Source organism: Erythrolamprus reginae, chromosome 11, assembly GCF_031021105.1.
Source record: "Erythrolamprus reginae isolate rEryReg1 chromosome 11, rEryReg1.hap1, whole genome shotgun sequence".
Lineage (NCBI taxonomy): Eukaryota > Metazoa > Chordata > Lepidosauria > Squamata > Dipsadidae > Erythrolamprus > Erythrolamprus reginae.
In genome coordinates, this window is record NC_091960.1 from 5,356,368 (window position 1) to 5,375,385 (window position 19,018).

The following is a 19,018-nucleotide window of genomic DNA, read 5'->3' on the forward strand; positions in this document are numbered from 1 at the left end:
AGAATTCCCCAACCAGCAATGCTGGCTAGGGAATTCTGGGAGTTGAAGTCCACATATCTTAAGGTTCCAAGGTTGAGAAATAATGGATGGAGAAAGAAAGAATCAATTCAACCGCACCCTTAGCACCCTCTTCACACAACTTCTCTACACGGTTGTTTTTATAGGCATTGCTTTCTGGAGGAATCAAAGGATTTAAGTCAGTGAAACAACCAAGCAATAAATAATATTTTTCTTTCCCCAGTGAGAAATAAGGTGGTCCATATTCTGGGGATCATTGCTGTTTGATCCTGACGTGACTTACGACCATTTTTCACACTTACGACTGTTGCAACATTCTCCACTAAATTCAGATGTTTGGCAACTGACTCATATTTACAGTCTCTGTAAATAACTGTAAAATAACTGTAAAACTGTAAAAAAAAAGCCTGACTCATATTTGCTGTCTCCCAGAATATGACCATATTTTGCAACCTTCCAACAAGCAAACTGTGGAAGCCAGATTCACTTATCCACCATTATTACTAACTTAACAATGACAGGGATTCACTTAACAACTGTGGTAAGGAAGGTCATAAGATGGGGCAAAATTCACATCACTTAGTGACAGAAATTCTGGGATCAATCATGGTCATCAGGACCCCTTTGAACTGGTGGATTTTTTGCAATGTTTACATGAATGCGACAGGAGGAGGGGGGAAATGAGCATTGACCCTTTACATGACCACTCTCTGAAATTTATAATTTGTAGGGAAATTCACGGATTGGGTTTTTTTGAATTAGATTCACCCAGGGCTGATATAAAGGAAAATATCAGTGATATAAAGGAAAATTATTACATCCAGCGGAGGGGGATTGGGAAACAGGTGAGCTATCTATCAGCTGAAGGGACCCTCCCCCTTCTAAAAGCCGAGCCTGGCTTGTCATCCACCAGAGAAGAAAGATGAGATGCCATCGATAAACACGTGAGGAATATCCAAGGAGAAATCGAATGACCTTGGAACGTCCTTGCCCAGAGGCCCAACAGCCATTTTGAGCAGGAACTGGGTAGGTCTGGTCTACTGAAAAGAAGGCCTAGATGACAGCGGTCTTCCAATATTTGAGGGGTGGCCACAAAGGAGAGGAAGGAGTCAACCTATTCTCACAAAGTACTCGAAGGCAGGGCAAAGAAGCGGTGGATGGAAAACTAGTCGAGAAAAGAAGCAATCTGGAAGTAAGGAGAAATTCCAAGGCAGCAAGGACAATTAACCAGGGGAACAACTTGACTCCAGAAGGAAGCTTTTAAGAAGAGTTTGGGTAGCCATTTGTCTGAAATGGGAGAGGGTCTCCTGCCCAAGCAAGGGGTTGGACTAGAAGATCTCCAAAGTCCCTTTCCCACTCTGTTATTCTCTTATTCTGTCAAGCAGGCCTTACAGGGAGGGAGGAAGGAAGTGGTCGTTGGATGGATGAGCAATGAAGGAAAAATAAAAAACCCCAAAACCGCTTCCCTCCGTCTTAGTCCCCTGGGATTGTCCGACGTGATATAAAAACCGCCTCTCTAGACATCCGAGCATCCTAATTCAACCCGCTCTTTAATTAAGCAGAGTGACCCGCGTTATGAACACACGCAGAATTAGACCGCCGTTCGCTATTGACGGGTCACGTTTCCCCGATCGTCGCCGTTGTTCAGAAGTGGATATATCAAAAGCTCGGGTGTCATCACATGGCCGGGCCCGCCTGGGCCCACCCAACAAGGCAGCCATGCAGAAAGATCACCGTGAAACCGGATGCCGGCCTGCCACCCATCCTTGAAGCTCTTTTCGCACGTCTCTTCCCCCACCGCCGTCTCCAACCGCATTATCGGGGGACCAGGTTTGGGCCCGAGAATCCAACTCCGTTCTTAGTCGGTGATGGTGGTGGGGCATTATGGGCTCTGGACAAATCCCACAACAACTCCTCAAAAGGATCAGAATAGAAATTGAGGATAAACTTAACACCCATTAGCCCTTGCAACCAAATCGCCGTTGGTATGGCAGTGTTTCCCAACCTTGGCCACTTGAAGATATCTGGACTTCAACTCCCAGAATTCCCCAGCCAGCATTCGCTGGCTGGGGAATTCTGGGAGTTGAAGTCCAGATATCTTCAAGTGGCCAACGTTGGGAAACACTGTGGTATGGGTCCCCGATGCTCATGAGGAAGGGTCCTTGCATTATCTGGTCCTTGCATTGCAAGACTGGGTTTGGAGGGTGGGGGTGGAGTGTCCCATTCCGTGGCCCTCCCCAAGACATTATCCCAACCTTGGTGCACCTGAGCAGGCGTGCGTGCGAGTGTGTGTGTGTGCGATGCGGAGAAATAAGATCCCCCCTTCTTTATTTCGTGCTTGTGTGTATGTGTGCAAAGACATCACCTCTCATTGTTGGAGGAAGAAGAAGATATAAAATCCTATAGCTGTAACGCGGAAGCGGGGGTGGATTTACTGCAGTGCAGAAAGGGGGGGGGAAGCTATCCGGAGGGGAGCCATTTTTTTTTCCTGGTGGCAGCTATTCGAAGGCAATCGAAAGAAGGAACTCGGTTTTTGAGAGTCTTTAGAAGGGCGGGGGGGGGGGGGGTTTCCTTGTCTTACAGATATTTTTTTGGGGGGGAGGAAGGTTGTTGACAGCAGGGTGTTTAGCTGAAGGGCTCTCTGGGGGGGATAAGGGGGTGTCCTGCACTTTTCCCAGTGCTCCGAGGCCCCTTCCATCTCACCGGGACTGGTTGCCACCCCCCCAGATTCTGCGGTGCTGCGTCGGTAAGATCCCTGGCGTGGTGCCAGAACTGCAGCAGTGCCTGGACAGCCGCAGAGCCCCTGCCAAGGGGAAAAGGAGGGGCAGGAAGTCACCCACACACCCCCTTTTTCCTTCCCCTCCAAGAGGAGGCCTAGTCGACCTTTGGAGGTCACCGTGACCCCGGGGAGAGGAGGAAGTGTGGGTAAAGGGGAAGAGAACCCCTCTCCTTCCTCCAGATCTTCTCAAAGACACCCCGAAAAGACTAAGAAAGGCCAACCTGAATTTCTCAAGGAAGGCCGTGGGATGGAGGAAGAGGGGGGGCTTCCCGCTTGCTCCCACCCAGGCCCGGATTTTTGCTGCAGAGGATGGTCCCTCCACAGCTGCAGGCGCCAAATATAGAAAGCAGAAATTGGGGGGGGGGGGGGAAGAGAGGAAAAGGGAAGCGATGGGGGGCAGCCGGAGAGGAAGCCAGGAAACCATTCATCTCCTGTCCTTCGTTTCTTTCCTGGAGGGAGGGGGGTGGCGGCATGTGAACAAGGGGAGGGGGGAGAAGAAGAAGACCCCAGCCCGCTTTAGAGTGAGTTAGGCATTTTTTCCCCTGGCTTCAATCCTCCCCCTCGCCCTCCTCGGTGCCCCCCACCCCCAGCCCGCCACCATCTTTCTCTTCCTACAAGGTTACAGCTGCCGCTGCTGCAGGGTTGTCGCTTTGGGATCAGATGGGAGGGAGATCAGCTGCCTTTCTGGATTCAGGCCATCTGTCTCTCTCTCTCTCTCCTCCTGCTCCTCCTCCCTCTCTCTCTCCATCAACCCCCCCTCGCTACCCACACATATCTAGGGCAGGCGACCCCCTCCCCACCTTCTTCCAATCCCTGTCCTTGCATTCTTTGCTTCCTCCCCCCCTTGTCCATTGATTTCTCCCCCCCTCCTCATCTTTTATCTCTGTTTGTGCTGGGGTCAGGCTCGCTGTTTTTGCCCCCCTGTCGCCCATCAGCCCCCCAACCCCAGCAGCCCCAAGGGAGAGGGGAGGAGGAGGAATGGGGAGGGGGGGGTCATCTGGTGCCTTTGTGGGGATCCCAGGATTATTGGGGGGGGGAATAGTGGGGAGCCGGAGGGAACAAGCCGCCTTAGGCTGCCGCATCCTCCGTAGAGATGTGCCCCCCCTCCCAGCAAGGTTTGGCATCCTCTTCGGAATATCAATGAGGGTGGCAGAGCGCCCCCCCCCTGTGTAACGCTCTTCCCCTAAACTGGGTTTCTCTTCCTCCTCCTCCCCCCCCCGTTTCTTGCTCATTCCTCTCCTCCTTCGCCCTTTTACACTTTCCTCCCTTTGCAAGACACTGAGTCACCTTTTCTCCTTCATCTGTTCACCCTTTGCTGACATATTGTCACCTGGGGGGGAGAGAAAGCAGGGGGGGGGTAACCAAATTGCCCTGCTATTTCCCAGCTAGCTTTCCAAGCACCACAACTTTCCCTTTTACCGGAGGCACCCTGATTCCTAGGCAGCCCCCATAATAATAATAATAATAATAATAATAATAATAATAATAATAATAATAATAATAACAACGTCTCGTAAAGGAGAAGGCAGGTCCTTGAGACCTTATTTGGGTCCATTACTGTCACCCCCAATAAATGCACAGTCGTATGTTCTGGCACACAAACACACACACACACATAGACCTATATCTAGGCACGCACATAACCTTCTTGGGATGCAGGGGAGGGGGAAGGAAAGAGGGGCGATGGGACCGGTCAGTTTACATAATTTAATACTAATACTAATAATGTATTAATTTATATGCTGCCCCCTCTCCGAGGACAATTTCCCAGCTGCCTGAAAAATGGGGGGGGGCGATCAAGGCGCCCACCCCCACCCCAGTTTGAAGATAAAGGGGGGAGTTGAGGATAATGGAAAGAGCCTTGGATGGTCACTCACCCCCTGCATTGTGGGTCGAGAGGGGGGGGGAGAAGAGAGCAGAAAGGGGACAAATGGGGAGGGGTCCTCAGGAACGAAGGAAAACCCAAGCCCACCGATCTCTTCATGGAGGGGGACTTCTGGACCCGTTGGATCTTCCAAGCCCCCCACCGCCCATCATCCCAGCCGGGATGAGGGGAAGGGGTCGCCCAACCTCTCCGAGGGTTCAGCAGGGAGAAAGGCTGACACCCCCCCTTGCACCACTCTTACACTCCCCACCCCCACGCGAGACACCTGTCGATCAATGCGGAGTCGGCAACAGGCAATGGTTATTCAAAAGAACGACGGACGCTCTGCGGACGGACGGGGAGAGACCCTTTAAAGGAGACGTGGGTGGTCCCGGTTGGGGAGGGGGGGCAGGCAAAATTTCCAGGGGGGGGGTGTCAATCCCTCCTCCCTCCTCCCAAAGAGCATCTCCAGGCGGGTTGGTGGTGGGTCTCGAGCCCCTTTTCCGGGGTTGCAAAGCGAGGATAATGGGCTGGAAAAATAGCCTAAGCCTACCGGGGTGATGGGGGGGGCACACGGACGAGGGACCGAGACTTACCCCCATGTCGGCGGCTTTGGCGGCTCAGCCAGGCTCTGTCGGGGAAGGGAAGCAAAGCGACGCCCGGGCGGACAAGGTGGAGCCCCCAAAAAAGAAGAGCCGGGAGCGCGAAAGAGACGGACGAGGACGGGGAGAGACGGAGGGAGCTGCCGGCGGCCCCCCCAGCCAGGGATGCTGTGCCCGCGGCTGCCAGGCACCGAAGGACGGGGACGCAGCGCTCTCCTGCCGCTGCTGTCTGAACCAGGGCAGGCCGGGCAGCCAATCAGCGGGCGCCTCCTCGCCCCCCCTCCCCGGCCCACCGCTAAGCCCCGCCCCTTTTACTGCAGAACTCACCTGGTCCAAGGTGGGGAGGGGGGGAGAGGAGCCGGGGAATCCCTAGCTAAGTCTGCCCCCCCCTCTGCCCCCAATGCAACGGACGCTGCAGAGGGGGAAATACTGTACATGACAAGGTGAATTTTTTTAAAAAATTATTATTTTTTAAAAAGGCCTCCATGCAAATGGGTGCCTATGATTCCAGCCTCCAGGATGCCCTTCAGTCTAGTGTTTCACCCCCTCCCCGCTCCCCCCACCCCTTCTGGGTGCATGCAAAGCCGTATACCAACCACCCCTGCAAGGTAGACCACCTCAAGGTTGAAAGGGTCCGCTTTCCGCTTCCACTTTTTAAAAAAATACATTTTTTTTAAAGGCCTCCAAGCAAACGGGTACCTATGATTCTGGCCTCCGAGATGCCCTTCAATCTATTGCCCCCACTCCCCCCACCCGTTCTGGGGGCATGCAAAGCCGTGCAGCAACCACCCCTGGCAAGGTAGACCACGTCAAGGTCAAAAGGGTCCAGCCTCCTGCCTCCTTTCTTTTCTTTTTTAATACTTTAATGAAATTATAGACATTGAAAAGATCACACAAAGAGGAAACAAAAATCATAAACAAATAATATAGACAAAAAAGGAAATACAGACAGTACAGGGGGGGAGGGGAGGAAAAAAGGGGGGCAAAGAAAAAAATCAACCCAAAAATGTTGTCTGGATTGATGGCTCAACCTTTCCCTCTTGGCTTATCTTACGGTGCTTAGATATCAACGGTCTATATTTAATTTTGATAATAAACGTATCTTGTAGCTGGTGCTCCTATTATCCCTTTTCTCTAGTTTATTTTAATACTCTTATACTTCTTATCATCCTCTATCTATCTATCTATCTATCTATCTATCTATCTATCTATCTATCTTTATTTATTTATTTATTTATTTATTTATTTATTTCTATGCCGCCCTTTTTGAGGTAACTCGGGCAGCGTACAACATTAAATATATCAATATATAAGAAATCTATATAACTATATAACATTATGAAATTTACTAAAAAACATTTTAAAAGACCCCATGTATACTCGCACACATTCATCAGTCAATCATATCTCGTAGTTTTTAAGCTTTACGAAAGACCAGGAGGGAGGGGGGCAGTATGTATCTCCAGAGGGAGTTTGTTCCAGAGGGCTGGGGGCCACCACAGAGAAGCTCTTCCCATAAGGCCCCGCCAGCCGACGTTGTCTGGCTGACGGGACCCAGAGAAAACCGACTGTGTGGGACCTATCTGGCCGCTGGGATACATGAAGCAGAAGACGGTCCCGAAGATAACCTGGTCCTATAGAAAAACATATAGAAATACAATAGAAATATCCTAAATCCAATTTTAAGGTTAAAACTAACCAATCGAAAGTTCGAGTTCCTTAAAAATCAACCAACATGGGCATGAATTGGATTAAAAGCGAGGAGAAGTGCCCATAGCCTCACTCTCTCTTCCCAGATTCCATCTTGCTCCAATAGCAGGACAAGAGTCGACAGAAAAATATTCAAAAAAAAATTCAGTTTAAATAAGAATATATGAATTATATATTTTTACCACGACCTTTGCTTATTTTCTCTTTCTCTCATTGCTTTTCTTTTTTTATTTCTTTATTACTTATAGAGTAACTTGAATGATATCAATTGGAATGTAAGTTATATAATTACGTAGTTGACCTGGGTAACGATCTGTATACGATTATTGAAAAGTTTTTCTTTTGTATTGTAATTTAAAAATTGAAAATAAAACATTTTTAAAAAAGAAGTCGACAGATTTGGAGAGGGGCTGGGCACAGTGATTGACCAGGGCGTCTTTTGTGTTTTGCTGTGCTCTTAGCGTACCACATCGCTTACAGAGACAGCCTTCATGACCATTGACCTATTCTAGTAGGTTTCATCCTCTCAGTCCACCAGAATCTGTCTTCACATGCTCAGGATAGACAAGTCCCTATCTCACCGAAGGTCAATAACCCAATGGCTACTCTGGTTTGGTCAGCCTGTCGAAGCTATTGCCCGGGGTGTGGTTGTTGCACATGCTACAGCTGCTAGGAGCCACAGGTGAGGGCTGAGTGACAGGTGGAGGCCAAAGATGAATGAGCTACCCTAAAAGCTGCATAAAAGGAAACGACATTCCCCTAAACGAGAGGTGCTACCCCTCCCTGAACACCCATACACCCCAATGCGTATAAGAATATATAACATGGCTACAGACAAAAACCCAATATAAACCAGAGAATAAGCGCAACAGAATGAACTCAATTTGTATAGTCCTGAGGACAGGACATGATCGAAACATTGAAATATGTCAAAGGGTTAAATAAGGTTCAGGAGGGAAGGGTTTTTAATAGGAAAGTAAACACAAGAACAAGGGGGCACAATCTGAGGTTAGTTGGGGGAAAGATCAGAAGCCACATGAGAAAATATTATTTTACTGAAAGAGTAGTAGATGCTTGGAACAAACTTCCAGCAGACGTGGTTGGTAAATCCACAGGAACTGAATTTAAACATGCCTGGGATAAACATAGATCCATCCCAAGATAAAATACAGGAATTAGTATAAGGGCAGACTAGATGGACCATGAGGTCTTTTTTCTGCTGTCAATCTTCTATGTTTCTATGTAACAGAAGAAAAATATGGTTTGCCAATCAAATAAGTCTCCTTCAAGACTTTATTTCTGATATTTGAGCTTAAAAAGCTTATGGAACAAATGAGAAAAGGATCCTCGATTAAGGAACATCATATTAGACTAGATTCAGTATTTCTCAAGAGGGCTCCAATATATTTTTAGCTTTGTTGCACAAGAGAAGCGAGACTCAGCCAGAAAGTAACCCTAACCAGAAGCAAAAAGAAAATTTGCTGCCCCAAATCTCAGCTTTATTTCATGCTTCCCAACTCAGCAATTTTAAGATGTGTGGACTTCAACTCCCAGAATTCTGCCTGGGGAATTCTGGGAGTTGAAGTCCACACGTCTCAAAGTCAGCAAGTTTGAAAAAGACTGCCCTAATTTGTTCCTATAAATAAATAAATAAAAAGGGTGAAATAAAAACTTATTGTGCACCAGCAAAAGGTTATGTCACTTTTGACCTCTACAAATGCAGATATTACTAAAGGCTGACTGGATTCACACAAACACCTAAGGTTATTATTAAATCCCTTACTGAGGTCCCAGTGGGATTGGGTGACATAAAAGTCGAATGAATGAAAGGAATGAATGAATGAATGAATGAACCAATTGCCTGATTTGTCCAAGAAATCATAAACTAGCTAAATCGTCTCTGTTCATGCAATATATAAGACACACAAGCTAACCTAATATCCAAATATTTTGCTGCAACTGCTGGAGTTCAGAAGAATCTTACAGTCTAAAAACAGGTATGTCCTACCTTGGCCATTTCAAGACCTGTGGACTTCAACTCCCAGAATTCCCCAGCCAGCTTAAACTTGAAAACCTGTGCCAACAAGTCCTGCTGGCAGGGGAATTCTGGGAATTGAAGCCCACAAGTCTTACATTTGCCAAGATTGGACACGCCTTGGCTTAAAATCTGCCTTTGGTCATCATTTCATATTTGTCCTTTGGCTTTTAAAAATTTTGTTATTGAATAAAGCGGCAGAAGAAGATTTATAAACCAATCAATTTGGGGGGAAAACCTGTATTTACGAGAAATGGACAGATAGACAGACGTCTGTCTATGAAAAGGGATGGTTGGCTGCATTTGTAACTTTGGCCCAGCAACACAGGAAATTACCAAAGAATGACTAAAGAAATTTAAGTGGGGAGTTTTCATCTTGATGTGTTTACGAGACTATACTAGGGGTGGATTCTAACTTGGTTCACTTCCTTCTGTGCCACGTGGGCGGGTCTCGTGGGCGCACACCGAAAAATCCAGGGAATTAAAAAAAATATTTATTTTTTTAAATAATTTTTGTTTAAAAAAGATGGCGATCAGCACCGACCAAACCAGATCCGTGATGTCATCATGACATCCTTATGGGTCGCTACTGGTTCGGGAGAATCAGTCCGAACTGGGAAGAACTCACTCCTGCACTATACCACTTCTCTTTCCCCCAACCCTTCAATCTACAGAATTTGGTGTGAATTTTTTTAAGAATTGCACTACAAAGCAATCTATTGGTACAGGTAGCCCACAACTTAAAACAGTTGATCAAAGTGTATGAAATCATGCATGGGATAGAAAATTCTTTTCTCTATCACACCATACTAGGACGAGGGGGCCCTCCCTAAAGCTCATAGATAAGAAAGTGAGGACAAATCAAGGGAAATATTTCTTCACCCAGAGGGTCCTTGGTTTATGGAATTCCCTTCCAGAAGAGGTCATGACAGCTGTCAGCCTTGATAGCTTCAAGGCAGGATTAGACAGATTCATGGATGCCAAGTGTCCTATCTACTATTCCGTTAAAGTCTCCCATTAAACAAACGTTTTCAAATCCTGTTTCTGTAATTTTTTTACATAAGATATCAAAAAACGTCTTTTGTTTGTTATTTGGGGCATGAATTGCTACCATTAGGATTTCATTGTTGTTTATCTTAGTAGATACCATCAACATTCTTCCTTTTTCATCCACAAATATTCACTTAACAACCGGGTTACCAACTGAAGTGATTCACTTAACAACAGTAGCATGAAAGGTTGTAAAATGGGACAAAACCTACTTAGCAGTGGAAAATTTTGGCTCTATTGCAATTATAAGTCAAGGATTACTTTCAACCCAAAGAATCGTCCTGTTTTTCTGTCTCTAAGTCCTATTCCTCACTTCCCCATCTCTATCCCCGTCTTTGAGATCAAAGCTAATGCCAGAATTCAGAGCGTCTAGGCCTTAGTACCAATTTTTAGCCTCCTTCATCCTTCATCCAATCTCCATGGCAACTAGATGAGGGGGGAGAGGCCATGTGACTCAGAGTCACTGTGGCAACCAGAAAGAAGGGGTTTCCACAGCAGCAAGGGGAAAAAGAAAAGGGAACATGGGCTTTAAGAAGGATTTGTCTTGCGTCTCAATGGCTTTTAAGTCCAGCCCAACTGAGATGGAGGAGGATATATTCACTCTGGACATCTCGGTGGTGCAAAATGCTTGAGCAAAGTCACCGAGGTAGAACATCTCTTTCCCCCATCGATGCTACTCTTAGAGCTATTAATTGATCGAGAGACTAAGATTCACCCAGGGGGGATAGAAGGAGAAAATTCACGACGTTTTTCACCAGTTCCTTTCAAGTTGGCCTCCTCCACATCGCTGGGACTACATCTCCCATTATCTTGTGCAAGAAAACTGTAGGTTCCAGGAGGGGTACAGGGTCCCTCTGTAGAAAAAGCACAGTTGTTGCTTTGGAGAAGTGATGTGGTGGGGGCTGGTAAAAACCTGAGCTTAGCCCAGGTGGAAATTAAGTTGAGAAAGAATTCAAGATTATTTCGCTTTGACTCTCTTGGGTACCCAACGGGAGGGAAGGCTTGACTTGGTTAGGCTATAAAGATTCTGTCCTTGTAGCCTATATAAGAGCTGTGGGGGTGCAGTGGTTAGAATGCAGTATTAGCAATAGCATTTAGACTTATATACTGCTTCGTGGTGCTTTTACAGCCCTCTCTAAGCGGTTTATCGAATCAGCCTCTTGCCCCCAACAATCTGGGTCCTCATTTAATAATAAACACTACTTCACACATGATAGCAGTCTTTCAGTATCTCAGGGGTTGCTACAAAGGAGAAGAAGGAGTCAACCTCTTCTCCAAAGCACCTGAGGGTAGAACAAGAAGCAATGGGTGGAAACTAAACAAGGAGAGAAGCAACCTAGAACTAAGGAGAAATTTCCTGACAGTCAGAACGGTTGATCAGTGGAACAGCTTGCCTCCAGAAGTTGTGAATGCACCAACACTGGAGGCTTTCAAAAAGAAACTGGGCAACAATTTGTTTGAAATGGTATAGAGCAGGGGTAGGCAAAGTTGGCTCTTCTATGACATGTGGACTTCAACTCCCAGAATTCCCGAGTTAGCATGATTGGCTCAGGAATCCTGGGAGTTGAAGTCCACAAGTCACAGAAGAGCCAACTTTGCCTACCCTTGGAATAGAGTTTCTTGCCCGAGCATGGGGTCAGACTAGAAGACCTCCAAGGTCCCTTCCAGCTCTATTCTGATTAATTAATAGGTTCTGGACCTCCTATATTTAGGGGATAATCCTTTTGTTGTTTCTGGTCCTTACAAGAAGAAAAGATCAAGTCATTCACAGACTCCCTGCCTGTATTGCCAAGGCCAAGAGAATCATTTCTCAATTCGATTTCATTGACATGGGCTCTTTGCTTCTACCTTCGTAGCCCTTCCTCGGCCACTGACTAATTTCTAACCACAGACAGGCTCCCTTTCAGCTCTGATTAGTCATTACAGAAAAAAGAGTGTACACCATCATTCAGGAGGAGTGACCCGGGCTGCTCCCTTGCCATTTTGTTCCTCCCAAAATCTCGGAGTGGAGACCTTTTGCCAACAATTTCCCAGCACGAAAAGTGCCTGCATTCAAGCCATTGTAGCTGCTTTTTCACTGCTCGCGGGCCATGGTGCTGAAGGGACAGCTCTCGCCCTTTCATCTCTTCTCGCTGGAGGCAAAAGGAGATTTTAATGGGGCGGATCACCTCATTCCATGCGGTTATCAATTGTTTATTATTATTATTATTATTATTATTATTATTATTATTATTACTATTACTATTACTGCTACTATTACTACTATTAGAAATATAGAAATATAGAAGACTGACGGCAGAAAAAGACATCATGATCCATCTAGTCGGCCCTTATACTATTTTCTGTATTTTATCTTAGGATGGATCTATGTTTATCCCAGGCGTGTTTAAATTCAGTTACTGTGGATTTACCAACTACGTCTGCTGGAAGTTTGTTCCAAGGATCTACTACTCTTTCAGTAAAATAATATTTTCTCACGTTGCTTTTGATCTTTCCCCCAACTAACTTCAGATTGTGTCCCCTTGTTCTTGTGTTCACTTTCCTATTAAAAACACTTCCCTCCTGGACCTTATTTAACCCTTTAACATATTTAAATGTTTCGATCATGTCCCCCCCTTTTCCTTCTGTCCTCCAGACTATACAGATTGAGTTCATGAAGTCTTTCCTGATACGTTTTATGCTTAAGACCTTCCACCATTCTTGTAGCCCGTCTTTGGACCCCTTCAATTTTGTCAATATCTTTTTGTAGGTGAGGTCTCCAGAACTGAACACAGTATTCCAAATGTGGTCTCACCAGCGCTCTATATAGCGGGATCATAATCTCCCTCTTCCTGCTTGTTATACCTCTAGCTATGCAGCCAAGCATCCTACTTGCTTTTCTTACCGCCTGACTGCACATTACAACAACAACAACAGAGTTGGAAGGTACTTTAGAGGTCTTCTAGTCCAACCCTCTGCTTAGGCAGGAAACCCTACACTACTTCAGACAGATGGTTATCCAACATCTTCTTAAAAACTTCCAGTGTTGGAGCATTCACAACTTCAGGAGGCAAACTGTTCCACCGATTAACTGTTCTGACTGTCAGGAAATTTCTCCTTAGTTCAAAGTTGCTTCTCTCCTTGTTTAGTTTCCACCCATTGTTTCTTGCTCTACCCGCAGGTGCTTTGGAGAATAGGTTGACTCCTTCTCCCTTGTGGCAACCCCTGAGATATCGGAAGACTGCTATCACATCTCCCCTGGTCCTTCTTTTCATTAAACTAGCCATGCCCAGTTCCTGCAACCGTTCTTCCTATGTTTTAGCCTCCAGTCCCCTCATCATCTTTGTCGCTCTTCTCTGCACTTTTTCTAGAGTCTCAATATCCTTTTTGCATCGTGGCGGCCAAAACTGAATGCAGTATTCCAAGTGTGGCCTTACCAAGACCTTATAAAGTGGTATTAACACTTTGCATGATGTTGATTCTTTTCCCTCTGTTAATGTAGCCTAGAACTGTGTTGGCTTTTTGGGCAGCTGCTGAACATGGCTGGCTCTGTATTTAAATGGTTGTCCACTAGGACTCCAAGATCCCTCTCACAGTTACTACCGTTACACAGTTACTACTGAGTTTCTCAGAGGTCTCCAAACTTTGCAACTTTAAGACTTGAGTGGTCCACGGTCGGGTCAGTTAGTCCCAAATTCTGAGGAGGATGAACCAGGCCTGTCTTGGTACCCTAGGCCAGTGTTCTTGACAACTGAGTCAAATAGCACTGGGAAAGAGACATTTCGTTGCCTTAAATCTGTGACTTGTTTTCAACTAACCTTTGGCCTCTGGATCTAAAAATAACCACAGTTTTTGTCTGAGCCCAAGGGGAATAGCCAGGTGGCATTAAAATTTGGAATAGGGCATTTCCCCAAAAAAGGTTGGGAAGGATACCTAGAAAAGGCCTTAAACCATTTTTGTCACCCTCAGCAAGTTTAAGATGGGTGGACTTCGACTCCCAGCCAGCCAAACCAGCAAAATGTTTGCCTGCCTGCAATTGGAAAATCTTTGCACAAAATTTATCAAGGAGGAAGTGGAATAATCAGAACCAGAATAAAGCCACAGCTGAAAGATGATGGTCCAAAGTCAGCTGTGGATCGAAGAGGATGCCAAAGCTGTGGACCCTCTCTGAGGGGGTCAAAAGTGCCCCCCCCCCGAGTGATGGACGGACTGGACATGTCCTTGGGAGGCAGAACCCACAGCCATTCTGTCTTGTCGGGGTTGAGTCTGAGGCTGTCCCCTCCTGTCCTTTTCTCTATACTGGCCAAATAAAAAACAGGAGGAAGAGGAGGAGGAAGAGAGGAAGAGGAGGAGGAGGAGGAGGAGGAAAGGTCCAAATTACAGCCAGGGTCACCTTGATACAAATACGGTCTGGATACATCCGGAAGCATTTAAACCTCCCCCCATTCCTGCTCAGTGGAGAGACGGAGGTGCCTGGGAGAAACAGCCGCAGAGCAGCCGATTTCTTTCTGCAGAGGCTGTTTATGCATTTGGTCATATTGCCCCAGTGGTGAGAAGCAATGACAGGCAGGTGGGAATTAATCCAGATACAATTAATCTCCTGCGCGCTTGGTGTAGTTCAATACTCTACATTAACCAGGAGTGGGTAGCCAGACATTTTCAAGGAGCGCCTGAGCGGAACTGATGACAGTCTGTCTCTCTTTCTCTCTCCCCCTCTCCCTCCCTCTCTTCTCTCTCTCTGTTGTTCTCTCTTCTCTCTTCCCACCTCTCCTCTCTCTCCTTCCCTCTCTCCTGTTTCTCCTCTCTCCCCCTTCCTCCTTTCTCTCTCTCCCCTCTCTGTCTCTCCCTCACTCTGTGTCCCTCTTTCGGTCACTGTCTCTCTCCTTTCTCTCCCCCCTCTCTCTCTGTCTCTCCTCTCTCTCCCCTTCCTTCCCTCTCTCTAATTCTCTCTCTGTCTCTCTGTTTCTTTCTCGCCTCTCTCCTCCCCTCCCTCCCTCCTGTCTCTGTCTCTCTCTGCCTTTCTCTCCCCATCCCTCCCCCGTCTCTGTGTCTCCTCTCTCTCTCCTTCCTCCCCTCTCTCCACCTCTCCCTCCCTCTCTGTGTTGCTGTCTCTCCTCTCTCTCCCCTCTCCCTCCCTCTCTCCTGTCTCTGTCTCTTCTCTCCCTCCCTCTCTGTTTCTCTCTCCCGCTCTCCCCTTCTCCCTCCCTTCTCTCCCCTTTCCTTCCCTCTCTCCTCCCTCTCTCTCTCTCTGCTGCCCCAACCTCTTCTAATGCATTGCTTCCTTTAGCATAAAACCCATCCGCACATTCACCTAGCCTACGACCCCTTCCTAATTCCCCACCCAGCTTCAATTGGAGAGTCCCAAGGAAAAAAACATTCTTTTATTTATTTATTTATTTATTTATTTATTTATTTATTTATTATTATTATTATTATTATTATTATTATTATTATTATTATTATTATTGCAGCTGGCAGAAACAGAGCCCTGGCTGAGGCTGAAGTGGGGAGATTTTGCCTTGTCAGAAAGCCCAGGTGGCTTCAGGGAGCAAAATCCGCCACGCTAAAGATGCTGCCTCCCTTCTGCCTCCCTCCGTCTCCAAGGAGATCAAAGGCTGCTTCGTGAAGGGGGGGAGGGGGACCCAATGATGATGCAGAGAAACGGTGGTGGGCTCTGGAGGGGAGGGTCTCAAGGCCCCTTCCTCTTTCTTAGGGAGCAGCCTACCAAACTGGATGCATGGGGGGCCTTGCCGGTTCCATTGGCTTATTCTGGTGCAAAGACCTGCTAGGCAGAGGTGGGCTGCTAAGGTGGAATGGTGATGTGTACTCGCCCCTGTGGCTCTGAGTGCTAGCGGAGTCCAGTGCAATTATGCTACTGGACCTGGGCAGGGAGCGAAATTGCGTGCGGACACGTAGGAAAGGAAAGGAGAGGAGAAGAAATGAAATGAAATGAAGGGAAAGAAAGAAAGAAAGACAGGAAAGGAAGGAGAGAAGAGGAGAAGAAATTAAATGAAAGGAAGGGAAAGAAAGAAAGAAAGGAAAGGAAGGGAAGGAGAGGAGAAGAAATGAAAGGAAGGGAAATAAATAAAGAAAGAAAGAAAGAAAGAAAGACAGACAGGAAAGAAAGACAGGAAGGGAAGGAGAGGAGAGGAGAGAAGAGGGGAAGAAATTAAATGAAAGGAAGGGGAAGAAAGAAAGAAAGAAAGACAGGAAAGGAAGGGAAGGGAAGGAGACGAGAAGAAATGAAAGGAAGGGAAAGAAAGAAAGAAAGAAAGAAAGAAAGAAAGACAGACAGACAGACAGGAAAGAAAGACAGGAAGGGAAGGAGAGGAGAGAAGAGGGGAAGAAATTAAAATGAAAGGAAGGGGAAGAAAGAAAGAAAGAAAGAAAGAAAGAAAGACAGGAAAGGAAAGGAAGGGAAGGAGAGGAGAAGAAATGAAAGGAAGGGAAATAAATAAAGAAAGAAAGAAAGAAAGGAAGACAGGAAAGGAAGGGAAGGAGAGGAGAGGAGAGAAGAAATGAAAGGAAGGGAAATAAATAAATAAATAAATAAATAAATAAATAAAGACAGGAAGGGAAGGAAAGGAAAGAAAAGGAAAGGAAAGGAAAGAAGAAAGAGCAAGAAAAGAAAGAAAGAAAGAAAAAGGAAGGAAAGAAACAAAGAAAGAAAGAAACAAATCCCCCCCCCCCCATGGCACACCTGAGTGTCCGCATGCGATTTCGCTCCCTGCCCAGATGCAGTAGCATCATTGCGCTGGACTCAGAGCCACAGGGGCGAGCACATGTCACCGTTCCACCTTGGCAGCCCACCTCTGCTGCTACATGACCATTGAGGTACAGTATTTATTAAAAACAGACTGAAGGAAGTACAGGTATATTTAGCAAAAATGAGGTGCACAGCAGTCCTCGGCTTACAACAGTTTATGTAGTGAATGTTTGACTTAATCGTGGCAAGAAAAGCCCTAAAGATGAGGCACCTGTCTCACTTAACGACAGAGGTTTGGGGCTCAATTGTGGTCCTAAATTGAGGACAGCTTGTATTCTCCACATTTTAGAGGGGAGCCTCATTTTTCCCAGCACCCAACCCAGCCCGTCTTTCTGTAGCTGCCATCAGTCCTTGAGGGGAGGGGGGGCAGATCCAGCTTTCCTCCTGGCCCAAAGATCCAGCCCAGTCCACCACCCCCTCCCAGCTCGGTTCAGCTCTAGCAACGGGAGGGAATTGGTGAAATGCCACCTTGCGATGAGCACGGTTTTTTGCTTTCTCTCTCTTGCGTTGGCTCTGCATTTTCCTGAGATGCAGAAGGTATGCAGGCAAATATTCAATGGGGGAAAGCAAGGAAAAGCAGATTTCTCTCTTCTTCCTTTCTTTCTTTCTTTCTTTCTTTCTTCCTTTCTTTCTCTCTTTCTCTTCTTCCTTTTTTCCTTCCTCCTTTTCCCCTTTATTTTCCCTTCATTTTTTCTTTTTCTTTTTTCTTTCCTTCCTTCTTTTCTTCCCTCCTTTCCTTCCTTCCTTCCTTTTTTCCTTCCTTTTTCCTTTTTCTTTTTTTCCTTTCCTTGTTTTCTTCCCTCCTTTTTCTTTTTTCTTCCCTCCTTTTTTCTTCTTTCTTTCTTTCCTTTCTTTTTTCTTCTTTCTTTCTTTCCTTTCTTTTTTCTTCTTTCTTTCTCTCCTTCCTTCTTTCTTAGTTTTTTCTGTCTTTCTTTCCTGCCTTCTTTCCTTCTTTTTCTTTCTTTCTTTCCTTCATTCCTTCTTTTTTTCTTTCAACGATCCAGGTTGATCATCCCACAATCCTCGCAAAGAAGGAAATAGCAGGGCTCCTTTGCTTTGTGAATATCAATAGCATTTGCACTTATATACCGTGTCACTGTGCTTTTACAGCCCTCTCTAAATGGTTTACAGAATCAGCCTCTTGCCCCCAACAATCTGGGTCCTCATTTGACCTATCTCGGAAGGACGGAAGCCTGAGTCAATCTTGAGCCGGTGGTGAGATTTGAACTGCTGATCTACAGCTAGCAGTTAGCTGAAGTAGACTGCAGTGTCACCCTGTGCCACCCCAGGGTGAAAAAAAACCCCTAGGATGGATTCTCCACTGCATAGAATTATATGCTCCACATATAGACACATTGAAACATAGAAGATTTATGGCAGAAAAAGACCTCATGGTCTATCTAGTCTGCCCTTATACTATTTCCTGTATTTTATCTTAGGATGGATATGGAAGTGATGTGCCGGTGCCTGGAGGCTGTTGGGGCCTGGATGGGTGTCAACAGACTCAAACTCAACCCGGATAAGACGGAGTGGCTGTGGGTTTTGCCTCCCAAGGACAATTCCATATGTCCGTCCATCACCCTGGGGGGGGGGAATTATTGACCCCCTCAGAGAAGGTCCGCAACTTGGGCGTCCTCCTCGATCCACAGCTCACATTAGAGAACCATCTTTCAGCTGTGGCGAGGGGGGCGTTTGCCCAGGTTCGCCTGGTGCACCAGTTGCGGCCCTATTTGGACCGGGACTCACTGCTCACAGTCACTCATGCCCTCATCACCTCGAGGCTCGACTACTGTAACGCTCTCTACATGGGGCTACCTTTGAAAAATGTTCGGAAACTTCAGATCGTGCAGAATGCAGCTGCGAGAGCAATCATGGGCTTTCCCAAATATGCCCATGTCACACCAACACTCCGCAGTCTGCATTGGTTGCCGATCAATTTCCGGGCACAATTCAAAGTGTTGGTTATGACCTATAAAGCCCTTCGTGGCATCGGACCAGAATATCTCCGAGACCGCCTTCTGCTGCACGAATCCCAGCGACCGATTAGTCCCACAGAGTTGGCCTTCTCCGGGTCCCGTCAACTAAACAATGTCGGTTGGCGGGCCCCAGGGGAAGAGCCTTCTCTGTGGCGGCCCCAACTCTCTGGAACCAGCTCCTCCCAGAGATTAGAACTGCCCCTACCCTCCTTGCCTTTCGTAAACTTCTCAAAACTCAC

At 46.6% G+C, this 19,018-nt stretch overlaps 1 protein-coding gene across 2 annotated transcripts in view; it reads right to left on the minus strand.

The window, feature by feature from the left end:
* The window catches only part of ATP1A3 (ATPase Na+/K+ transporting subunit alpha 3), a 64,803-nt gene that overhangs the window by 37,480 nt on the left and 8,305 nt on the right, over nt 1-19,018 (minus strand). The window contains exon 1 of one of the 2 annotated variants that reach the window (XM_070764309.1): nt 5,258-5,428. The exons of the other annotated variant lie outside the window; for it this stretch is intronic. Coding sequence (XP_070620410.1) covers nt 5,258-5,263 — 6 coding nt within the window. The 5' untranslated portion in view covers nt 5,264-5,428. Of the gene's footprint in view, nt 1-5,257; nt 5,429-19,018 lie in introns of those variants that run through there. 2 annotated transcript variants of the gene reach the window in all.